Genomic DNA, 18,190 nt, shown 5'->3' with positions numbered 1-18,190 from the left:
TGCGCTGCGCGGCGCCCGCCCGCGGCCGGAGCTGGGCTCCCACCGCGAACCTGCCCCGCGAGGCTCGGCCGCCTTCGGAGGAGGCCACGCCCGGCGGGCCCATGGCTGGGGCCTCGCCGGCGGCCACGCTGCCGGCCGTGGTGGAGGAGCTCCTGAGCGAGATGGCCGCGGCGGTGCGGGAGAGCGCGCGCGGTGCGGGCCGAGGGCGCGGCGCCAGCGGCGGGCGTCTGCGGGGCGGGCGGGGGGCCTTGCGCCGCCGGAACGGGAGCAGGGGGAGGGCGGGCGGGCTCCCGAGCCCGCAGGCCCAGAGGAAGGCAAAAGCTTAAGTTATTGTACGTGCCGGCACTCCTTTTTCTCAAAATCTGTTAACTTTAATCTTTTCGTATACTTTATTCAGCAAATACGTATTTTAGGGCCACAGAACCCAAATGCATAGGCAGAGACGGGAGTAAATATGGATGTTGTGCGAGTACCTTCCTCGCCTCGGACCAGCAGAGGGCGCTCTGACCGCGCTCCCGGGGGCCACCGGCGGCTCGGCTTCTGTTCTGGACAGAACTGATGGGAGCTACTCCGCCAAAGTGAGCATGGCATTGAAGAAAGAGCAGATTCGTTCCCAAAACCGCCTCTGCTCATTCACTTGGCTGGCTTTTGTGTTAAAAGGACTGCGCTTTTGTTTATTTTTTAATATATTTTATTGATTTTTTACAGAGAGGAAGAGAGAGGGATAGAGAGTCAGAAATATCGATGAGAGAGAAATATCCATCAGCTGCCTCCTGCACACCCCCCACTTGGGATGTGCCCGCAACCAAGGTAACATGCTCTTGGCCAGAATCGAACCTGGGACCTTTCAGTCCACAGGTGGACGCTCTATCCACTGAGCCAAACCGATTTGGTCAGGACTGCGCTTTTAAAGGGTTTGTCTTGAGTTACTGCTTTCAAAGAATTGAGAAGAGCAAGCTAACTTTCTTTCAGTTAAAACCAACGCAATATATATGCTTAAAAGATTAGGCCAGCCAGGAATTCAAACACCTTCCAATCCCAAAAGGGTAGGTAAGTCAGCCTGGTGTCAGCTGTCCGAGGGCGTTGGTGCTGCGCGGAGACGGGTTGAAGACCGAGCCTGACCCTCAGCTTGGCCAGGTGGCCGCCTGGAGGTCTGGTCATTTTCAGCAGAACTGTTTTCTGATGTTTAAATATCTGTGCTAGATAGTCATACTCCTCCTGAATACCCCCTTTGAGTGGAGACATTTTTTAGAGCATCTGTGTGAAGTAAAACCTAGTCATCGCTGAGCATGTAGGAAGCTATGATTCCTTTTCCTTTCCTGGGTAACTTCTCATTTTCCTGGAGTTACATTTGCTTCTTTGATGCTCTGTATGTTTATCCCGCATAGAAAACTCAAGCTCATCATCAGTGTTCTCAGCCTGTACTCAAGGAGCTCATGCGAATGAGATGTTTTATCAGTTTCCTTTTCCTGTGGAAGGCTGTCCGAAAGCCTCCTGACTTGCCCCATACGGACTGGCTGCTCTCCCCTATCTTCCAGAGCTCCCTTCACTATTATCCCGGGAATTCCCATTTCTGATGTGAACCTTACATTCCTACAGTTTTCGTTTTCTTTGGCTGCTACTTCATTTTACTAGTGTAGAACCCATACTGGAGCAACTTCCTGAAGGAAAAGTACGCGAGATGTACTCTGAGGTTTTACATGACCAAAAAGTTCTTTTTCTTTCTTAGATATGATTTCTCCCTGTCATTAACCTAGTGAGTTTATGCTTTTTTTTTGTTTGTTTGTTTATGCTTTTCAAAGTCTTATTGTTTAGTGGAACATTGGGATGGAGTAAATTAGATACATAAGCTCAATTTTATATTTGTGGTCACTGGTTCAATATGATTAACTTTCTTTCCATCCCTGTTTTACAGTTCCTGATGAGCATCTATTATTGTAAGTATATATCTTATTATGTGTGGGAGTTTTTAGTCATTAATGTATTTTAAAAGCCAAATCATTTCTTAAAAAAACAAACGGCTCATTTCTCTTTTTTTAAATCTAAAAAACAAACTAGGAACAATAGTTTTGACATGATTACTACAAACCCTTTTCAAGTGAGTAGCCAGACCATACTTGACTGTACAAGGCAGCCCCATATTGTCCTGTACAGCACTTGTGTTTATGATTGTTTAGAAATGTAGCTGTTACAAGACATTAGAATTTCTATCCTCAAGCAAAGACAATATTATTTGTAGATGATAGAATCTACTTTTTTAAAACCAAGAAAAAAAGTGAAGTTCAAAAATATAGACTCTCAATAGCAACAAAAAAAGTGAAAGCTACCTAAAACTAAATAATATTTAATTGCATTTGTGCACTTACACCTAAAAGTCCACAAGAGCCCTGGCCAGTGTGGCTCCCTTGCCATTTCCACTATGGAAGGCTATTGGCAACATCTATTAAAATTGAAAAATTGCATATATTCTAAGACCTAGCAATTTGCTTTTACTTATATACTCTTTGGAAAAATTCTCATTTATGTGCAGTAAGGGACAGGCACAGGGAAAATTGAGTATTATTTATAATAGTCTAAAATGGCAGGAATCAGAATGTCCATTGATAGGATGCTTATAAAATAAAAGTATTTACATATTACTTTTATGTATATTTGTAATGGGTAATTAATTTTTTTTTTATTTATTTATTTTTTTGTTAATCCTCACCCAAAGATATTTTTTCCACTGATTTTCAGTTAGAGTGTAAGGGACAGGGGAGAGGGACAAAGAGGAAAAAACATTGATGTGAAAGAGAGACACATCAATTGGTTGTCTCTGGCACATGCTGCAACCCAGAGCTAGGAACCCAGGTACATGCCATTGACCAGGAATCGGACCCGAGACCTTTCAGTGTGTGGGCCAACCTTCTAACCATTGAACAACACTGGCCAGGGCAGCTTGCATCATTTTTCAAAAGTATGTTGAGTAGGAAAAAAGTTCCCAAAAAGCCTACAGTGTTTTGTTTTTTACTTATAAAACAAAACTTTCGTTTTAACTTATAAAACGGTACCACATATACCATATTTGTTTGTGTATATATAAAGATACATACACATTATATATAATAAAATATAAAAACATTAATAGGAAAGAAACCACAAAAGTTTATGGTTGTCTCAGGAATGAAGGGAAGTTGGGAAGAAGAATAGGAAGCACTATAAGGCATAAAGAGGGCTTCTCCGTTTGTAAATAACATGTTAACGTTTATTCTAGGGGATTGATTACATGGATTTTGCTGTATTATCTTTTTTTCCAAGCTAAAATGAATTAAATTTTTTTGAATGCTGCAAGTGATTCTTTGGGCAAGTTACTGAGGTAAGTTTTAGAGTCACAGTCTAACCTGAAACCTCTGTTTCCCAGGCTGAAGTTTGTCTTTGGCTCATCAGCCCTCCAGGCCTTGGACCTAGTTGATCGGCAGTCCGTCACTTTAATCTCATCGCCCAGTGGGAGGCATGTGTACCAGGTAGAAATCTCGAGGTGGGATTATCTCAACAGAAATACTTAGGACAAAGTATTTTCAAGAATCTCTATGGAAGCTGGTGACCAGCTTTAGGTATTTCCTACACTGTTGAAAAGCATTTGACCAAACTTAGTACGTAAAATTAGTGTTTTAGTCATTAAAGTAAGATAAGTATGACCTATTAACCCTACTAATAGCAATGTATAGAACCAGCAATGATGTGGAGGGACTCTTCTCAGATCCAGTGGAGTATACTTGATTTCTGCTTTCCCCCCTCACATGTATTAACATCTTCACTTTGTTCATAATCTCTTGCTTATAAGCAAGATCCAAAAATGCATTTCGAGGTCCTTCCACATGCTCAGATTCCTCAGAAATGATCTTTGAAACGTTTTCAGGAAATTTTTATTAAGGGTCAAACCACTAAATGCAGACCATCTGCTTGGACTTTAGTTTTGCCTCTAGACTTTAACAGGTAGATTTCTAAAGTAACAGCCTCTTATCAGGCTCCGAGTTACTTTCACATGGTGATAATTCTCATCAAAAACCCTGTATTTTTTCAGGAAACTAAGATGCAGAAAATAAAACTAATAGTCATGGCTGGCAGCTGGGATTTGTAACTGCTATCCCACACTGCCTGTTTTCACATAAAGAGTGAACCAGACTCCAGCCAACCTCCAGTTTTCCAGGTTAGCTGTATGAGACAATGCTGCTAGTAAGTGCAGCTGGTATTGAAGGAAGGGAATACTGAGTGAAATGAAAATATTGGCAGTGATCTCTAAAATTTTGTGTCTGACTTGGAAGGCAATAAAGAAGCTGTCAGTTCTTATAAATGAACTAGAGGCCCAGTGCATGAAATTTGTGCATGGAGCAGGGGGTGAAGGAGGTACCCTCAGGGGATGTCCAACGTCTGGTTTAGTCCTGGCCTTCTGGCCTGTATCGGCCGTCGGACATACCTCTCACAATCCGGGATGCTGCATCCACCAGTGACCATGCTTTTCATACAGGTGAAAGGCATCTTGCTGCTGTATGGGCAGCTACATTCTTTTGCCCTGATTATAAAAAGTAGTACGTAACATGATCCTTCTGAGGCAGTAGTAACATTTTCCCCATCTTATGGGTGAAAAAACTGAAGCAGAGAGAAGTTAAGTAATTGGCTTTGTCACACAGTTTTAAGTGTCAGAATCAGGGCTGACCACAAAAGGTGCAAGCCAGAGTCCATGCATGTCATCATCAACCTGTTTTTCAGTGTCAGAGCAGCCTCGCCAGGTTTTAATTTTTAAATCTAAGAGACTGTTCCCAATACAGGCAGTCCTCAGCTTACGTCGTTTCGTGGTTACGTCGCCATCTCCCATTCACAGTCTTAAAAAAAAGTTCCATCGTTTCAACATGTGCTATGTTTTTTATTATTTATTTACCACAAGTAAAGGTCAGAAATTATCTTTCTTTTAAATTTTTTTACTGTTTTACTTCATTTCTGCTGTGTATGTGCTCCATGTGAGTGATGTAGGTGCTTATGTGGGTGGGTTCCAACTTATAGCACATCGAACCATAGGAAGGGATCTCCGCTGTAACCCAAGGACTGCCTGAATATAGGGCAGGGTCCCTAGGCCTGGTCAGCAATCAGTGTCTATCTGTGGGGCAACTGGCAGTGGAACTATCAGGGGTGAGGGGCAGGGAGGCCCACTGGCCTGCCTTGGCTGGTGGCCTGGCACCACACCCCCCCCCCCCCCCCCAGACGCCACCATCAGTCACCTCCCTCTCAAGGGGCAGATGCTCAACAAGGAACTGCCTCCCAACTGGGGGCAGCTCCTGCATGCAGCATCTGCCCCCTGGTGGTCAGTATGCATCATAGCAACCAGTTGTTCCCCAGGTCAGTTAATTTGCATATTAGGGTTTTATTATATAGGAGGATTTCAGGCCCTACTGAAGACCAGGAATGGGGGAATATATCAGTGTTTGTATTCTGGTTAATTTGTAATTAACTTCTCAGAGCTGAGACTATGTCAATTAATTCTGAGTGAGTGAATGACCTGCTGGGCCAATAGGTGCCTTTGCTTAGTGAATTACTAACTTGCCGTTCCAAACAGTAATATAACATAGCCGACCTGGCAAAATCTTCATACATTTATTCCTAAGGAAAATGGGGTAATTAGTGTTGAATGTTGTGGTTAAAACTTTTGGATTGTGTTTTCTTAAAAGAGGCTGCCTATTAGAATTTTCTCCTGGTGAATTTATTATTATTTTTTTTAATTTATTTATAAATCTTTATTGTTCATATTATTACAAAAGTTCCTCATTTTTCCCCCTCCACCAGGTTCCCACCCCACCCTCTGCCCTTTCCCCACCCCCCATTGTCCTCATCCATAGGTGCAGTTTATGTTCAGTCTCTTCCTACCTCCCCCTCTCCCCCTTTCCCTAAGAATTGTCAGTCCACTCCCCTTCTATACCTCTGATTCTGTTATATTCACCAGTTAATATTGTTCATAAGATTTTTTAAAAAATTCCCTTGGTTTTTAGATTCACTTGTTGATAGTTACATATTTGTTGTTCATAGTTTTTATCTTTATTTACTTTCTCTTCTGAAAGAAACCCCTTCAGCAATTCATATAATTCTGGTTTGGCGGTGATGAACTCCTTTAGCTTTTTTTTTTATTAGTGAAGCTCTTTATCTGGCCTTCAATTCTGAGTGATAGCTTTGCTGGGTAAATTATTTTTGGCTGTAGGTTCTTGCTATTCATTAACTTGAATATTTCTTGCCATTCTTGTCTGGCCTGCATGGTTTCTGTTGAGAAATCAGCTGACAATCGTATGGGTGCTCCTTTATAGGTAACTACCTGCTTTGCTCTTGCTGCTTTTAATATTCTCTTTGTCTTTTGCTCTTGGAATTTTAATTATGATTTGTCTTGGTGTGGTCCTCTTTGGATTCCTTTTGTTTGGAGTTCTGTGTGCTTCCTGGACTTGTAGGTCTAATTCTTTCACCAGGTGGGGGAAGTTTTCTATCACTATTTCTTTCAGTATGTTTTCGATATCTTGCTCTCTCTCATCTCTGGGACCCCCATAATTCTGATGTTGGTTCGTTTGAAGTTGTCCCAGGGGTTTCTTAAATCATCTTCAACTTTCTGGATTCTCTTTTCTTCTTGCTCCTATGGAGGAGTGTCTTCTGGCTCTTTATATTCCAAATCTTTGACTTGATTCTTTCGATCTTCCATTTTGTTTTTATTAGGTCTAGTAATAATTATTGTCGTTTTCTAATACTTTTTTTAAAATAGAATTTATTTAAACAATACAACAAAATTTAATCAACAATATAGTTGCCGTTGTTTTCTACTACTTGTGCCCAACACTCAGGAAGCATTTTAATCCCTCTGTTGTAAAATTCTTGTGATTTTGATGCAAAAAATTCGGTCAATGCATTTTTGAGGCATTCTTCATTATTAAATTTTTTTCCAAGAAGAAAGTTTTGCAAAGAACGAAACAAATGGTAATCGGAAGGGGCAATATCAGGAGAATATGCAGGTTGAGGGAGAACTTCCCATTCCAACTGGCGCAGTTTTTCAGCAGTGATTCTTGCAGTATGCGGTCATGCATTATCGTGGTGAAGAATTACGCCCTTCCGATTAATCAGCGCGGGTTCTTTTTCCCTTAAAGCTTGGGCTAACCTTTCCAATTGGGCACTATACACTGCACTTGTAATGGTTTGGTTAGATTAGGGGTGTCAAACTCAATCAGAGAAGGTTCCAAAATCTAAAATCCAGCCTAAATTGCGGGCCGAATGGTTTACTGAACAGTCATAAACTGTCATTGTGATGGAAACGCAGCGGAGTGCAGTGATGACAGCGCGGTGTGGACCACATTTCAAGGCCTGGCGGGACGGATTTAGCCCGCGGGCCTTGTGTTTGACACATGTGGGTTAGATGGTAAAAGTTCATAATGATGAATTCCTTTAAAATTCCACCACACAACATCACTTTTTTCGCATGCAAGTCAGGTTTTGGCGTGGGCTGCAAAGCCTTATTTTTGTCCAACCATTGAGGCCGCCTTTTCAAATTAACATACAGCACCCATTCTTCATCTCCGGTAACAATTTGCTCTAAAAACGGCAAACGGTTTTGACGAGAGAGGAGCGAACTGCAAATTGTGACTCTTTGATTACGGTTGTTGTCGGTCAACTCAGGAGGAACCCATTTTCCAAACTTTTGGACTTTTCCAAGTGCACGCAATTGATTGGAAATTGTTTTTTGTGAACAATTTAAAGTTGTAGCAAGCTCTTGTTGGGTAATTTGAGGATTTTGCACCAAAAGAGCTTGAAGAGCTTCTTGATCAAAATTGGACACAAGGCCTCGACCACTCTTATCATCTAACGAAAAATTTCCCTCGCGAAATTTCTCAAACCAACGCTGGCATTTTCTGGCGCTAACTGCATCTTGACCAAGAGCACTACAGATGTTTTTTGCAGCCTCACTTGCTTTTCTTCCTAATTGGAACTCGTAAAGCATGCAGTGCCGAATATGCTCTTCATCTGCCATCTTCTTAGCCCTAGTTTTGCAACAAAAACCAAACCAAACACAAACTTTTTCAAGCAAAACTTGTTAGTTGCACTTCACACGTTCTGTAGATATCACGTGTTTGAAGGTTATGTCAATACAAGAAAATGCCAAGCAAGATTTTAAACGAATGTTTTAAAACGACATTAATTATTACTAGACCCGATAGGACTCTGTATAATTTTTATTTCAGACAATGTATTCTTTATTTCTTGTTGATTCCTTATTAGTTCTTGTTGATCCCTTTTCATCTCCTCATAGGTCTTATCGACCTTTTCAAGGAAATTCTTAAAAAACCTTATAAGTGTGGTTTTGAACTCTATATCCAGTCTCTTCTTTTCCTCCATTTCTTTTGTTTGTGATCTATTTCCTTGTCTCAGCATTTTCACAGCTTCCCTGAGTTGGTAGGGTGGCTTTGTGTGCTAAGGTGTCCTATATGGTTCAGTGAGTCAGCCTCCCAGTTACCTGAGGAGGACAGTCTTGGTGTAGCCCTTTGTGGGCTGTGTGTGCACTCTTGTTGTTAAAGCCTTGCTTGTTGTTGGTATCACTGGGAAGCGTTGATCTCCAAGCCAATTGGCTATGAGGATCAGAAGTGTCTCAGCTAGGAGGGTTTCTGTATTCTGCTTGGATGGGCGCGCGCACCTCTTTGGTATAGGTGCAGACAAGCTTTAGATTCCTGTCTGCCCCTCCCAAGGAGAGTCCTATTGGCAGCGAACGAGGAAGCTAGCTACTGGAAGGGCTTCTGTGCTCTGCATGGATGGGGCGTAGTCTCGGGTGGTGCAGACAAGCTTTATTCAGCCCCTCCCTACGAGGGTCTGGTTTCTGAGTCCCGCAGTAATGGCCGCTGGCTTCACACACCTCCGAGAGATCCCAGCCCACTGCCTGACAGTCTGGCCTCTCCCTGCCTGGGGCCGTCTATCAGAGCAATAGGGTGGTTCTGTTTTCCTCCCGAACAAGAAAGCCAGCCGCTGGCTAATGCTGTCCGCCCTCTCCGCGCTGGGAGTAAGCCTGTAGCAAACTCAGCCCGCCCTCTCCGCAAGCAAGCCTGCAGCGAACTCTGCTGCCGCTTTTTCGCTCGCCCCGTTTTCCGTACCTTCACAGTTCCTGAGGTTCAGCGCGCCTTCTCTCTCCTTCCCAGATGGTAGAGCCTCCCTTCAGCCAGCCGTCCGGCGCTTCAGGGTGATGTTTCCCCTGTTTTTCAGTTCTAAATTCAAACTCGTGGTAGGCTGCATTCGGGTGTCTGCCCTAGGCCGCCATCTTGGGTGTCTATTGGTGAACTTATAGATTAATAATCAAAGCTACTAAATAATGTTTGTAACTGAGAAGATATTTTTTTTATTTTGTTTCTTTTTTGTTGTTGTTGTTGTTGTTGTTGTTGTGATGAAAAGAAGACTAAAATGCTAATGACCTACTGCTAAGTGACCACACTGCTGTGTAAAATAATAAGGACCTTTCCAAGTGATATGATAAATTAACCAAGTACAGGTCCCCCAGCCAGCACTCCTCCGAGCAGAGCTCCAGATGAATAACTGCTAAGATGTGTTCAGTGTAGGGGGCTCTGAAGCGATCGATCGGAGCAAAGAAAGCAAAGTCATTTTGATGATTTCCAAAGTTCTTTGGTAGAAGTTTCTGTTTTGTTCCATTTTAACTAATGTAGTCTAGATCAGTGTTTTTCAACCTTTTTTGGGCAAAGGCACACTTGTTTCATGAAAAAAATCACGAGGCACACCACCATTAGAAAATGTTAAAAAATTTAACTCTGTGCCTATATTGACTATATATAAAGTAATTCTCTTGAATAGGAATCAAATAAACACAAAGAAAATATTTTATAATTACTTTATTATGAAATATTAAGTAAACAAAATAGTGAAAAATTATAAAATTCTTGTCTTGTCTGCACCTACGGCACACCAGGCAACATCTATGCCGCGGAACAGCGGTTGAAAAACGCTGGTCTAGATAGCTACTCAAAATTGATAGATTTTTTATTTAATTTTTGTGACAAAAACTCTCTAGAAAAATAACAACCCCACATCACCTTTGGAAATCTCTATTGATTTCCAATTTAAAAACTGTAAGTATAAAGCTAATTCTAAAATATGACCTATACAAGTTCACCATTTATTTTTGTCTGCTGACTAGATGTGAATCAGTGATTCCTTGGTAAAAGATGTCATAACTACAAACTGTTGTGTCTCAAAAGCCTCACCTTCCACCCAGAGAAGCAGCTAATGGATATTAGTTCTAGAATTTTCTTTATCCATGTATCTCAGATTATCGAGAGTTCCTCAGAATACCAGAAAACAGTACATCACAGTCTTTCTCCAGAGCGAACTTAGCCACGTCAGCAATGTTCAAAACATTGTTTTAATCTGGGCCCTTATCATTCATATCCCAATTGTCCCACTGCCTCTGCCTGTGAAAAAGGAAAACAAAATATACCTTTGTACTAGCTGTGGCTGGATGGCTAATGGAGTGTCATCCCATACACCGCATGGTTCCATTCCCCGTCAGGGCACTGGTTTTGTCTTTTTGTTTTTTGTTTTTTCATATATTTTATTGATATTTTACAGAGAGGAGGAAGGGAGAGAGATAGAGAGCTAGAAATGTCAATGAGAGCGAAACATCGACTAGCTGCCTCTTCCACACCCCCTACTGGGGATGTGCCTGCAACCAATGTACATGCCCTTGACTGGAATCGAACCTGGGACTTTTCAGTCCGCAGACTGACGCTCTACTGAGCCAAGCTGGTTTCGGCTGTTTTTTTTTGTTTTGTTTTGTTTTAATATATATATATATATAGAGAGAGAGAGAGAGAGAGAGAGAGAGAGAGAGCGCGCGCGCACGCGCAAGCGCGCGCGCTCGAGCCAAGGATCTTTTGAGTTTTTCCCATGACTTTTAGTTTCAGATTTTTGTGTGTCAGTTCCAGTATCTGCATACACTTGACTTGCCCAAGTAGACTTCTAAGTGTCTTCTGGTTCTTCAGTCTAGTTATTAGTTAAAATCTTTTTTTTTAATTTTTTATTGGTTTTAGAGAGAAATGAATGGAGAGGGATGGAGTGAAACATTGATAAGAGAGAAACATCAATTAGCTAACACCTGCACTGCCTCCTATGAGGGTCAATCAAACCCACAACCAAGGCATGTACCCTGACCTGGAATCAAACTGGTGATCTCTTGGTTCATGGGTTGACACTCAACCTTTGAGCCACACTGTCCAGTCTAAAATCTTAAAGATTTTGTTTGAAATATTGCAGTTATTGTTGACTTTTTGTTCCTCCTAAAACTACCATGACTTGTTTAATTTTCGTCATTTACATCCTGTATATTACACTAGAGACTGGGAGCACGGATTCGTGCACCGGTGGGGTCCCTCGGCCCAGCCTGTGGGATCGGGCCTAAACTGGCTCTCCGGCATCCCTCGAGGGGTCCTGGGGAACTGCACCCCGGAATTGGGCTCCCTCCTCTTTGGTTCCGGGTGTGCCACCCAAGGACTGCAGCTGCCAAGTCATGGCAGCTCTGCAGCTCTTTTGTTGAGTGTCTGCCCTCTGATGGTCAGTGTGCGTCATAGCTACTGGTCAGACAGACAGTTAGGCTTTTATATATATAGATAGATTGCTTTATTAGTCAGGAAAATGATAACTTCCTAGAATTATGGCTGTCAGCCTGGACTTTGAATCTTATATATACCCTCAAGTTAACCTTACTGGTTTCATTGCATTGTACTATAGTAAGAATTTGGCTTACTGAAATGATAGAAGTTGAATCAGACATTGCCTTGATACCTGCTAGTAATTTTCCCATAGTTCAACCTTCTAATATCTTCCTGTCCTCCAGGTATAATTATAATTATGCTAAAGTGGCCATTAAGTTCTGGTCACTTGAGTTGTTTTTTTTATAAATGTTCTTGGTTCACCTAGGAAGGGGGATGCATGTCAGGAAAGGCTAAGTTATGCTGTGCTAACAATGACCCCAAAATTCCAAGGGCTTACAGTTTTATATGTCATTCATGCTGCAGGTCCTTTAAGAGTCAGTGCAGCTCCGCTCTAACATATTTCCTCAGGTCCCAGGTGGTGGAACAGCCTTCCCTATGTAGCCTGGGTCTCACAGCAGAGGGAGGGAGGGCATGGCACGCATCTGCTTGACTACTCAGTTTACTGGTTGAAGCAGGTCACATAGCCAGGCTGTACTTAATGGGCAGGAATGTATAATCCTCTTTCAGAGAGAGGCCCCAAACCCGGAGAACAATAAACACACAGTTCCCGCTGCCGTGGATCCTAAGAGGCTTGGAGCCTGTGCGTGCCGGCCCCTGAGGGGGGCACCCTCCTTAGAATCTCACTGAAGCCACAGCAGACTTCCTCCAAGGGCCGTCCTGCACGTCCGGCCACACGTCTGAGTGACCTCTTCTGCATGTTTCTCTTTTTAAAGCTATCTCCTTCTCGGGGTCAATTCCAAACTCTGAGTGGGAGGGCTGGGACAGTTCCCATAGAAGTCATGCTTCTATTGAAGGAAAGGAAGTAGATGATCCCTAACATTTCTAACTCAGATTTCTGCCTGAATATTGGGTTCATTAGTTGTTCACTGCTAGATAAGGGAGGAGCAAATTCATAATTTGCTGCCTCTTTATAGTATTTACTGCCTCAGGTGGTTAAACATTTTATTTTAGTCTTAGCCAATCTTTGAAAGGACCAGACAAGTGAAACCAGAATTCCTCCCCCTCTGTAAATCACCAAGCATTTATTTATTCAGCATAGTCCAGAGTATTCTGATAGTGGACCAGTCAAGTCAATGTGGAATTCCAGGGGGTTTTGCTGAACTTTATATCTAGAGAGAAGAGGTAACAGCTGTAACTAAGGCTGAAGAGATCTAATGTTTTAATCATTGGTAATACTTTGCAGACCCAAGAATTATCATATCGCTGCTGGGTGTGGATGGGTTTTCTTTCGGGAAAAGAGTCTACTTTAATGCTTTCCAAGACAGGCCCAGCTGGTGTTGCTCAGTGGATAGAGCATCGACCTGGGGACTGAAGGGTCCTGGGTTCAATTCCAGTCAAGGGCCCAAGTTGTGGGCTCGTTCCCCAGTTGGGGGCATGCATGAGGCAGCCGATCAGTGATTCTTATCATTGATGTTTCTATCTCCCTTTCCCTTCCTCTCAAGTTTTCCAAGATACACTAGGGAAATTCCTCCACTGATACTCAGTGATATAGGTTAAAAACATCTCAGTGCCTCAAGGGAAAGGATGTGATTTTTTTAATACCTAAGTTGTCACTGGAGCTGAAATCTTGAATGGGAGAGTAGGTATCTTCTTATCCAGGCATTGGCCCTTTCTGGCAAGTCTAGCAATCCCTGAGGAATTCTGCTGATTTGCTCAGAAAACTGCAGTGACATGGCCACAGTGAATCACTAGACAGAGCACAGCCCGTGAACACTGCTGTTCTTTGGCAGAGCCTTCCCTGTTGTGTTATTTTTTGTGGGGAGAAGAGGAAAGAATCCTGGGAAGGCTGGCATTCTTTTTCAAAATAAAAGTCCTGGCCTTTTCATTTAGATTGGTATCTTGAGCCTAAAACTCTTTTAAAGCCCTGTGGCAGATTCCTCAGTGGCACTTCATGGTGAAATCACCCTCGGCATGTTTCAGCTTCCCTTGGGTGCTGATCTCACAGTTCCAGTTTGGAAATTCACTGGAGGGGTGAAGCTCTCCACGACTTTGTTCTCGGGGCTGTTTGCGATGGACTTGACTAAGGAGGTGATTTCTCCAGTAAGTTGGTCACAGATGCTTCATAGTTTCCCTGTGCGTCTCCCTGTTGGTCTCCTGACTGCCGGCAAGGCTGCTTGCTTTGGACAGGGCCCCTTAATACCCCTCCCGTCGGTGCTTCCCTTCCAAACTGCTGGGTGGTCTGGGCTTGCCTCTTTCGGAGACTCCATCCTGAGCAGCGAGGCATCCCTTTTGCAAATTCTTTATTTTCTTTGCTCACAGATGCTTTTCAAAAACCTTTACCCACTACTTTTTGAAACCATTTTTGCCTCACTGCTTTTATTCAGTGTAATCCAGAGTATTTTGATAGTGGACCAGTCAAATCAATGTGGAATTCCAATGGTTTATGTTGAACTTTATGTCTAGAGAGAAGAGGTAACAGGTGACAACTAAGGCTGAAGGAATCTAATGTTTTAGTCATTGGTAATAGTACTGTGGAAACCCAATAATATTCATACTCTCCTTTAAAAAAAAATTTTTATTGATTTTTTAATAGAGAGAAAGGAAGAGGGAGAGTGCTAGAAACATTGATCAGCTGCCTCCTGCACACCCCCACTGGGGATGTGCCCGCAACCAAGGAACATGCCCTTGACTGGAATCGAACCCGGAACCTTTCAGTCTGCAGACCCACACTCTATCCACTGAGCTAAACCAGTTCGGGTTCATACTCTCCTTTTTAAAATATATTTTTATTGATTTCAGAGAGGAAGGCGGGGGGGGGGGGGGGGGAGGGAGAGAGAGAAAGAAAGTGAAATCAGGTGAGGGAGAATCATGGATCAGCTGCCTCCTGCACGCCCCCTACTGGGGATTGATTCCAAAACCCTGGCATGTGCCCTTGACTGGAATCGAACCTGGGACCCTTCAGTCTGCAGGCCGATGCTCAATTCACTGAGCCACAACAGCCAGGGCTTATCATACTTTCTTAAGGTTGTGGTAGAAGCTTTAGAAATTCACAAACATGCTGTGAAACACCATCGGGTAAGTAAGAAACACCCCAATAAGAGGTAGATGAAGGAGAGCCCCCCCCTTTGTAGTCGTCCTCTGGAGTTGGCTACATAGAGGAAAAGTGGCTTTGTGTGGACGGTTCAGCTAGCCCGCAAGTCCTCAGTTTCATTGCAAACAGGCCTCCAGGGAAGAGGAGGGAAGAGTGTGCCCACAGGGAAACTGAGATTCCACAAACGTAACTGCAGTTCCTCCAGTGCAATTTGCAGAATAACTAAGTCATCAAATAAAGTCAAGGGAAGGAAGCAGTTTCCAGCACACCGTTCGAAGTTTGATCCATCTGTCCTTCTCTTTCTAGGTACTTGGAAGTTCTGGTAAAACATACACATGTTTGGCTTCATGTCATTACTGTTCATGTCCTGCATTTGCCTTCTCCGTGCTCCGGAAGAGTGACAGCCTACTGGTGAGGACGGTGCAGTCTCCTCCCACTGCCACTGAATTAGGAAAGAAACCGGTGGCCCTTACTTCATGGCTTAAAAGTTGTACAATGTGGGAATTTTTTACTACATGTTGAAACAACTTGTTTATTATCTTTGATTTCAATTAGTCATCTCTCTTGGGTTTAACCTCCCAAAATGCTGTGTCATTTTTAGAAATATGACCAGATTTTTACTGAAAGGGTCATAGACAAAGTGTTGGGGAGGACAAGACAGTCCTGAATACTTGGCACTGAAAACGACTGGGGAATTAGGTAACCCAGTGGATGTATGAATCAGACTGGAGCCAAGTTGGCAACTTTCCATGTCCCAACTCCAGCCACGAGGTGTCTCTTCCCACTGCCCACAAACCAGCCTGGCACTGGCCCCGGATTCCACCTGAGGCGGGAGAGCACATTGGTGCCTCTGCCTGTTTCACAGGAGTCCAGAGCCTCGAGCAAGGAAAAGGCATACAGCTCTTTACTCCAAGGAGAAAGCACCACTCATCTAAGAGTAGGTAGCTATGTTTTAAGTCTTGCCAAAGAAGAAAAGTATAGCATCCATTCCATTCTTACCCTTTGTTATACACTCTTAAAAAAATTTTTTATATAAACGAGAGGAAGGGTAAAGATAGAAACATCGATGAGAAAGAAACATCGATCAGCTGCCTCCTACACATTCTCTACTGGGTATGTGCCCACAAGCAAGGTACATGCCCTTGTCCAGAATCGAATCTGGGATGCTTGAGTCTGCAGGTGATGCTCTATTCACTGAGCCAAACCAGTTAGGGCTGTTTTACACTCTTAACTTCATTAAACATCTTGGGTTTCATTGTACGAGAGGTTACATTCATAGCTGATGTGCCATAGGCTTATTTCACTGTAAAGTGTCATGATTAAATGGGGCCCCTTCAATCTCTAAAGCTGCATTGTGGGTTCAGTGATATATGGTCCAACATAGATCATCTCTCAAGAGGTGGGTATAGGCTGGTATATGTGAGGGTCCTGCCAGCCCATCTTTACCCTCCACCCCCACTTCATCCCCCAGAAATGTAACTGGTTGAAGAAGTAGACTAGATTCTGAGCACATGGTTAAAATGGGGACAAGAACTGTTCTCAGGAAGAGCTGTCAGGTTTAAATGAAACCATCTGAAGCACCCAGTAACACTGCTTCCGGAAGGCTGCTCGTTGCTGTTAACAGCTTCTGAAGGAAAGGTGGGAGAAGCATGACTTAGGGCTCAGATGAGGAGCCTGTTGTGGTGATATACCTGTGCCAGCCTGTTTCCCACAACAGCAGGCTGAGTAAAGCTTCCTTTGTGCTCTCTGACTTCTAGAAAGAATACATCTGTCTCGGCTGTCTCTGCAGTTTTTAAAGCAGTGTGTTAAAGGCGCGTAGTCTGTGTGCCCCACCCCTTTCCTGCTAACGGTAATGATAGTGAGAGGCCTCAGTTAGCCTGGCCATCCCAGTTTCTAACCGGTCTGTGTTTTGTATTCCAGTGCAAGCATCTCTTAGCAGTTTATCTTAGTCAGGTTATGGGGAACTGCCAGCAGCTAAGTGTCTCGGATAAGCAATTGACCGACATGTTATTGATGAAGAAACAGGAAGCATAAAAGGTACAGACTATCGTTATCTTTCAAAATAGGAATCCAAACAATAAGTCCCTTTAACCTATGGTTCATAGGGAAGAGAGCTGGTGCAGATCCCTTTTTCTTTGGGTCTGTAGGAGGCGCTGTGGTTGGAACCCAGGGTGTGTGATGGTTTGGAGCCTGTACAAGTCTCCTCATGAAAAATCTGAGCCAGTTTCTCAGCCCCATGGCACAAAGTTTCCTAGATGGAATCAAGTATTTTAGACTTAAATGAAGCATCATACCATGTCTTTTAAGTAACTGAGGTACAAGTAATTTTTAAGAGGTTGAAATGCTGGACAAAACTGAGTAGGATGAAATGTCGGTGAATAGTGTTCATTCTTTACCTTGGGTTCGGAAAATTATTCTGCAGCAATGAAAGATCAGAACAGAGATGTGGCCAACCAGCAGCAAGTACAAAAAGATTTACTGGGGTTCTGGTTCCGGGAGCTTCAGGTACCTGTGGTGCTGGTGCCAGAACAGCTTCAGTGGCTGTATTGTTAGAATGGTAATATCTAGACCTACAGAAGTACTGGTTTTGTCCTACCTGCATTTCTGAGCTTTATAACCAGCCAGATGAAGGGACTAAATTCATGTTCTGAAGGAAGCTAAGGATACTGCTATGGATTTCTAGCCTGAAAAAGAAAAGGCAAAAGAGAGACCAAGAAAAGTGTTAGGAGAGAGGAAGTGGGACTATCTGGTCCCCAGGAGAGTGCAGATGAATTATGATGGGTGGAAATGAGACAGATTCAGTACTTTACAGGCACAGCTGTCTGTCCACAGCCAAAGTGCGATCCTTGAAGGACGGGAGTTTGCTGTAGGGGTTTGTAAACCTGCATTGTCTTTACAGGATATTGCAGAAGCCATGAAGCGTGAACAAGCAGATGAAAAGATTTTACAGCCCTGGAAACCTCAGCCCAATGCCCCAAAGCGTGAGGTGCTGGTGAGGAGCCGCTTTGTTGCAGTGTTCTGTGGCTGGGCGAGCCTTGGTTACAGTGAGGTGTGGCAGTAAACTGAAGATTTTCGTGCTCCTTGGGAAACTTCAAGTGGATATAAGCTTCTATTTGTATAATTTTACTTAGTAAAAATTTCACACGATGAGATCCAGCAAGTTGGCAAAGCTTGAAGTTGGTAGAGAAGTAAAATTCAGAAAGGGAATCTGATAGAAGGAGGATCCCATTTCTTTAGTTTCTTTCTCTAGGGTTGTTTGCTATCTATGGAAAAGAATGCTTTCAAAATGTTATCTGATGATGTTCTACTTAAGAGTGTCATTTCCCAAAATTAATAAAGTAGTTTCTTGATCAAAGAATTATACTTTTAACTTTCCTGGTCTTCCTAGAAATGA

General features: G+C 43.1%; 1 protein-coding gene across 1 annotated transcript; it reads left to right on the top strand.

Annotated features, from left to right (window-relative positions):
- The first annotated feature begins 1 nt into the window (after position 1).
- ZSWIM7 (zinc finger SWIM-type containing 7) lies at positions 2 to 18,154 on the top strand. Its single transcript, XM_045572358.1, has 6 exons — positions 2 to 192; positions 1,916 to 1,937; positions 3,401 to 3,503; positions 15,103 to 15,207; positions 16,717 to 16,833; positions 17,696 to 18,154. Exons 1-5 carry the CDS (start codon positions 102 to 104, stop codon positions 16,828 to 16,830), a joined length of 435 nt encoding a protein of 144 aa, XP_045428314.1. The 5' UTR covers positions 2 to 101; the 3' UTR covers positions 16,831 to 16,833; positions 17,696 to 18,154.
- The last annotated feature ends 36 nt before the right edge of the window (positions 18,155 to 18,190 follow it).

Source organism: Pipistrellus kuhlii, unplaced genomic scaffold (genome assembly GCF_014108245.1).
Source record: "Pipistrellus kuhlii isolate mPipKuh1 unplaced genomic scaffold, mPipKuh1.p scaffold_m20_p_45, whole genome shotgun sequence".
In the NCBI taxonomy this organism is placed as follows: domain Eukaryota; kingdom Metazoa; phylum Chordata; class Mammalia; order Chiroptera; family Vespertilionidae; genus Pipistrellus; species Pipistrellus kuhlii.
This window is presented reverse-complemented; position numbering and strand designations above follow the sequence as displayed.

Coding starts and splice junctions, on each gene's coding strand:
- ZSWIM7 (XM_045572358.1), top strand. CDS start 102: ATGGCTGGGGCCTCGCCGGCGGCCACGCTGCCGGCCGTGGTGGAGGAG. Junction 193..1,915: donor GGTGCGGGAGAGCGCGCGCG/GTGCGGGCCGAG, acceptor CCTGTTTTACAG/TTCCTGATGAGCATCTATTA. Junction 15,208..16,716: donor GGAAGAGTGACAGCCTACTG/GTGAGGACGGTG, acceptor TTTGTATTCCAG/TGCAAGCATCTCTTAGCAGT.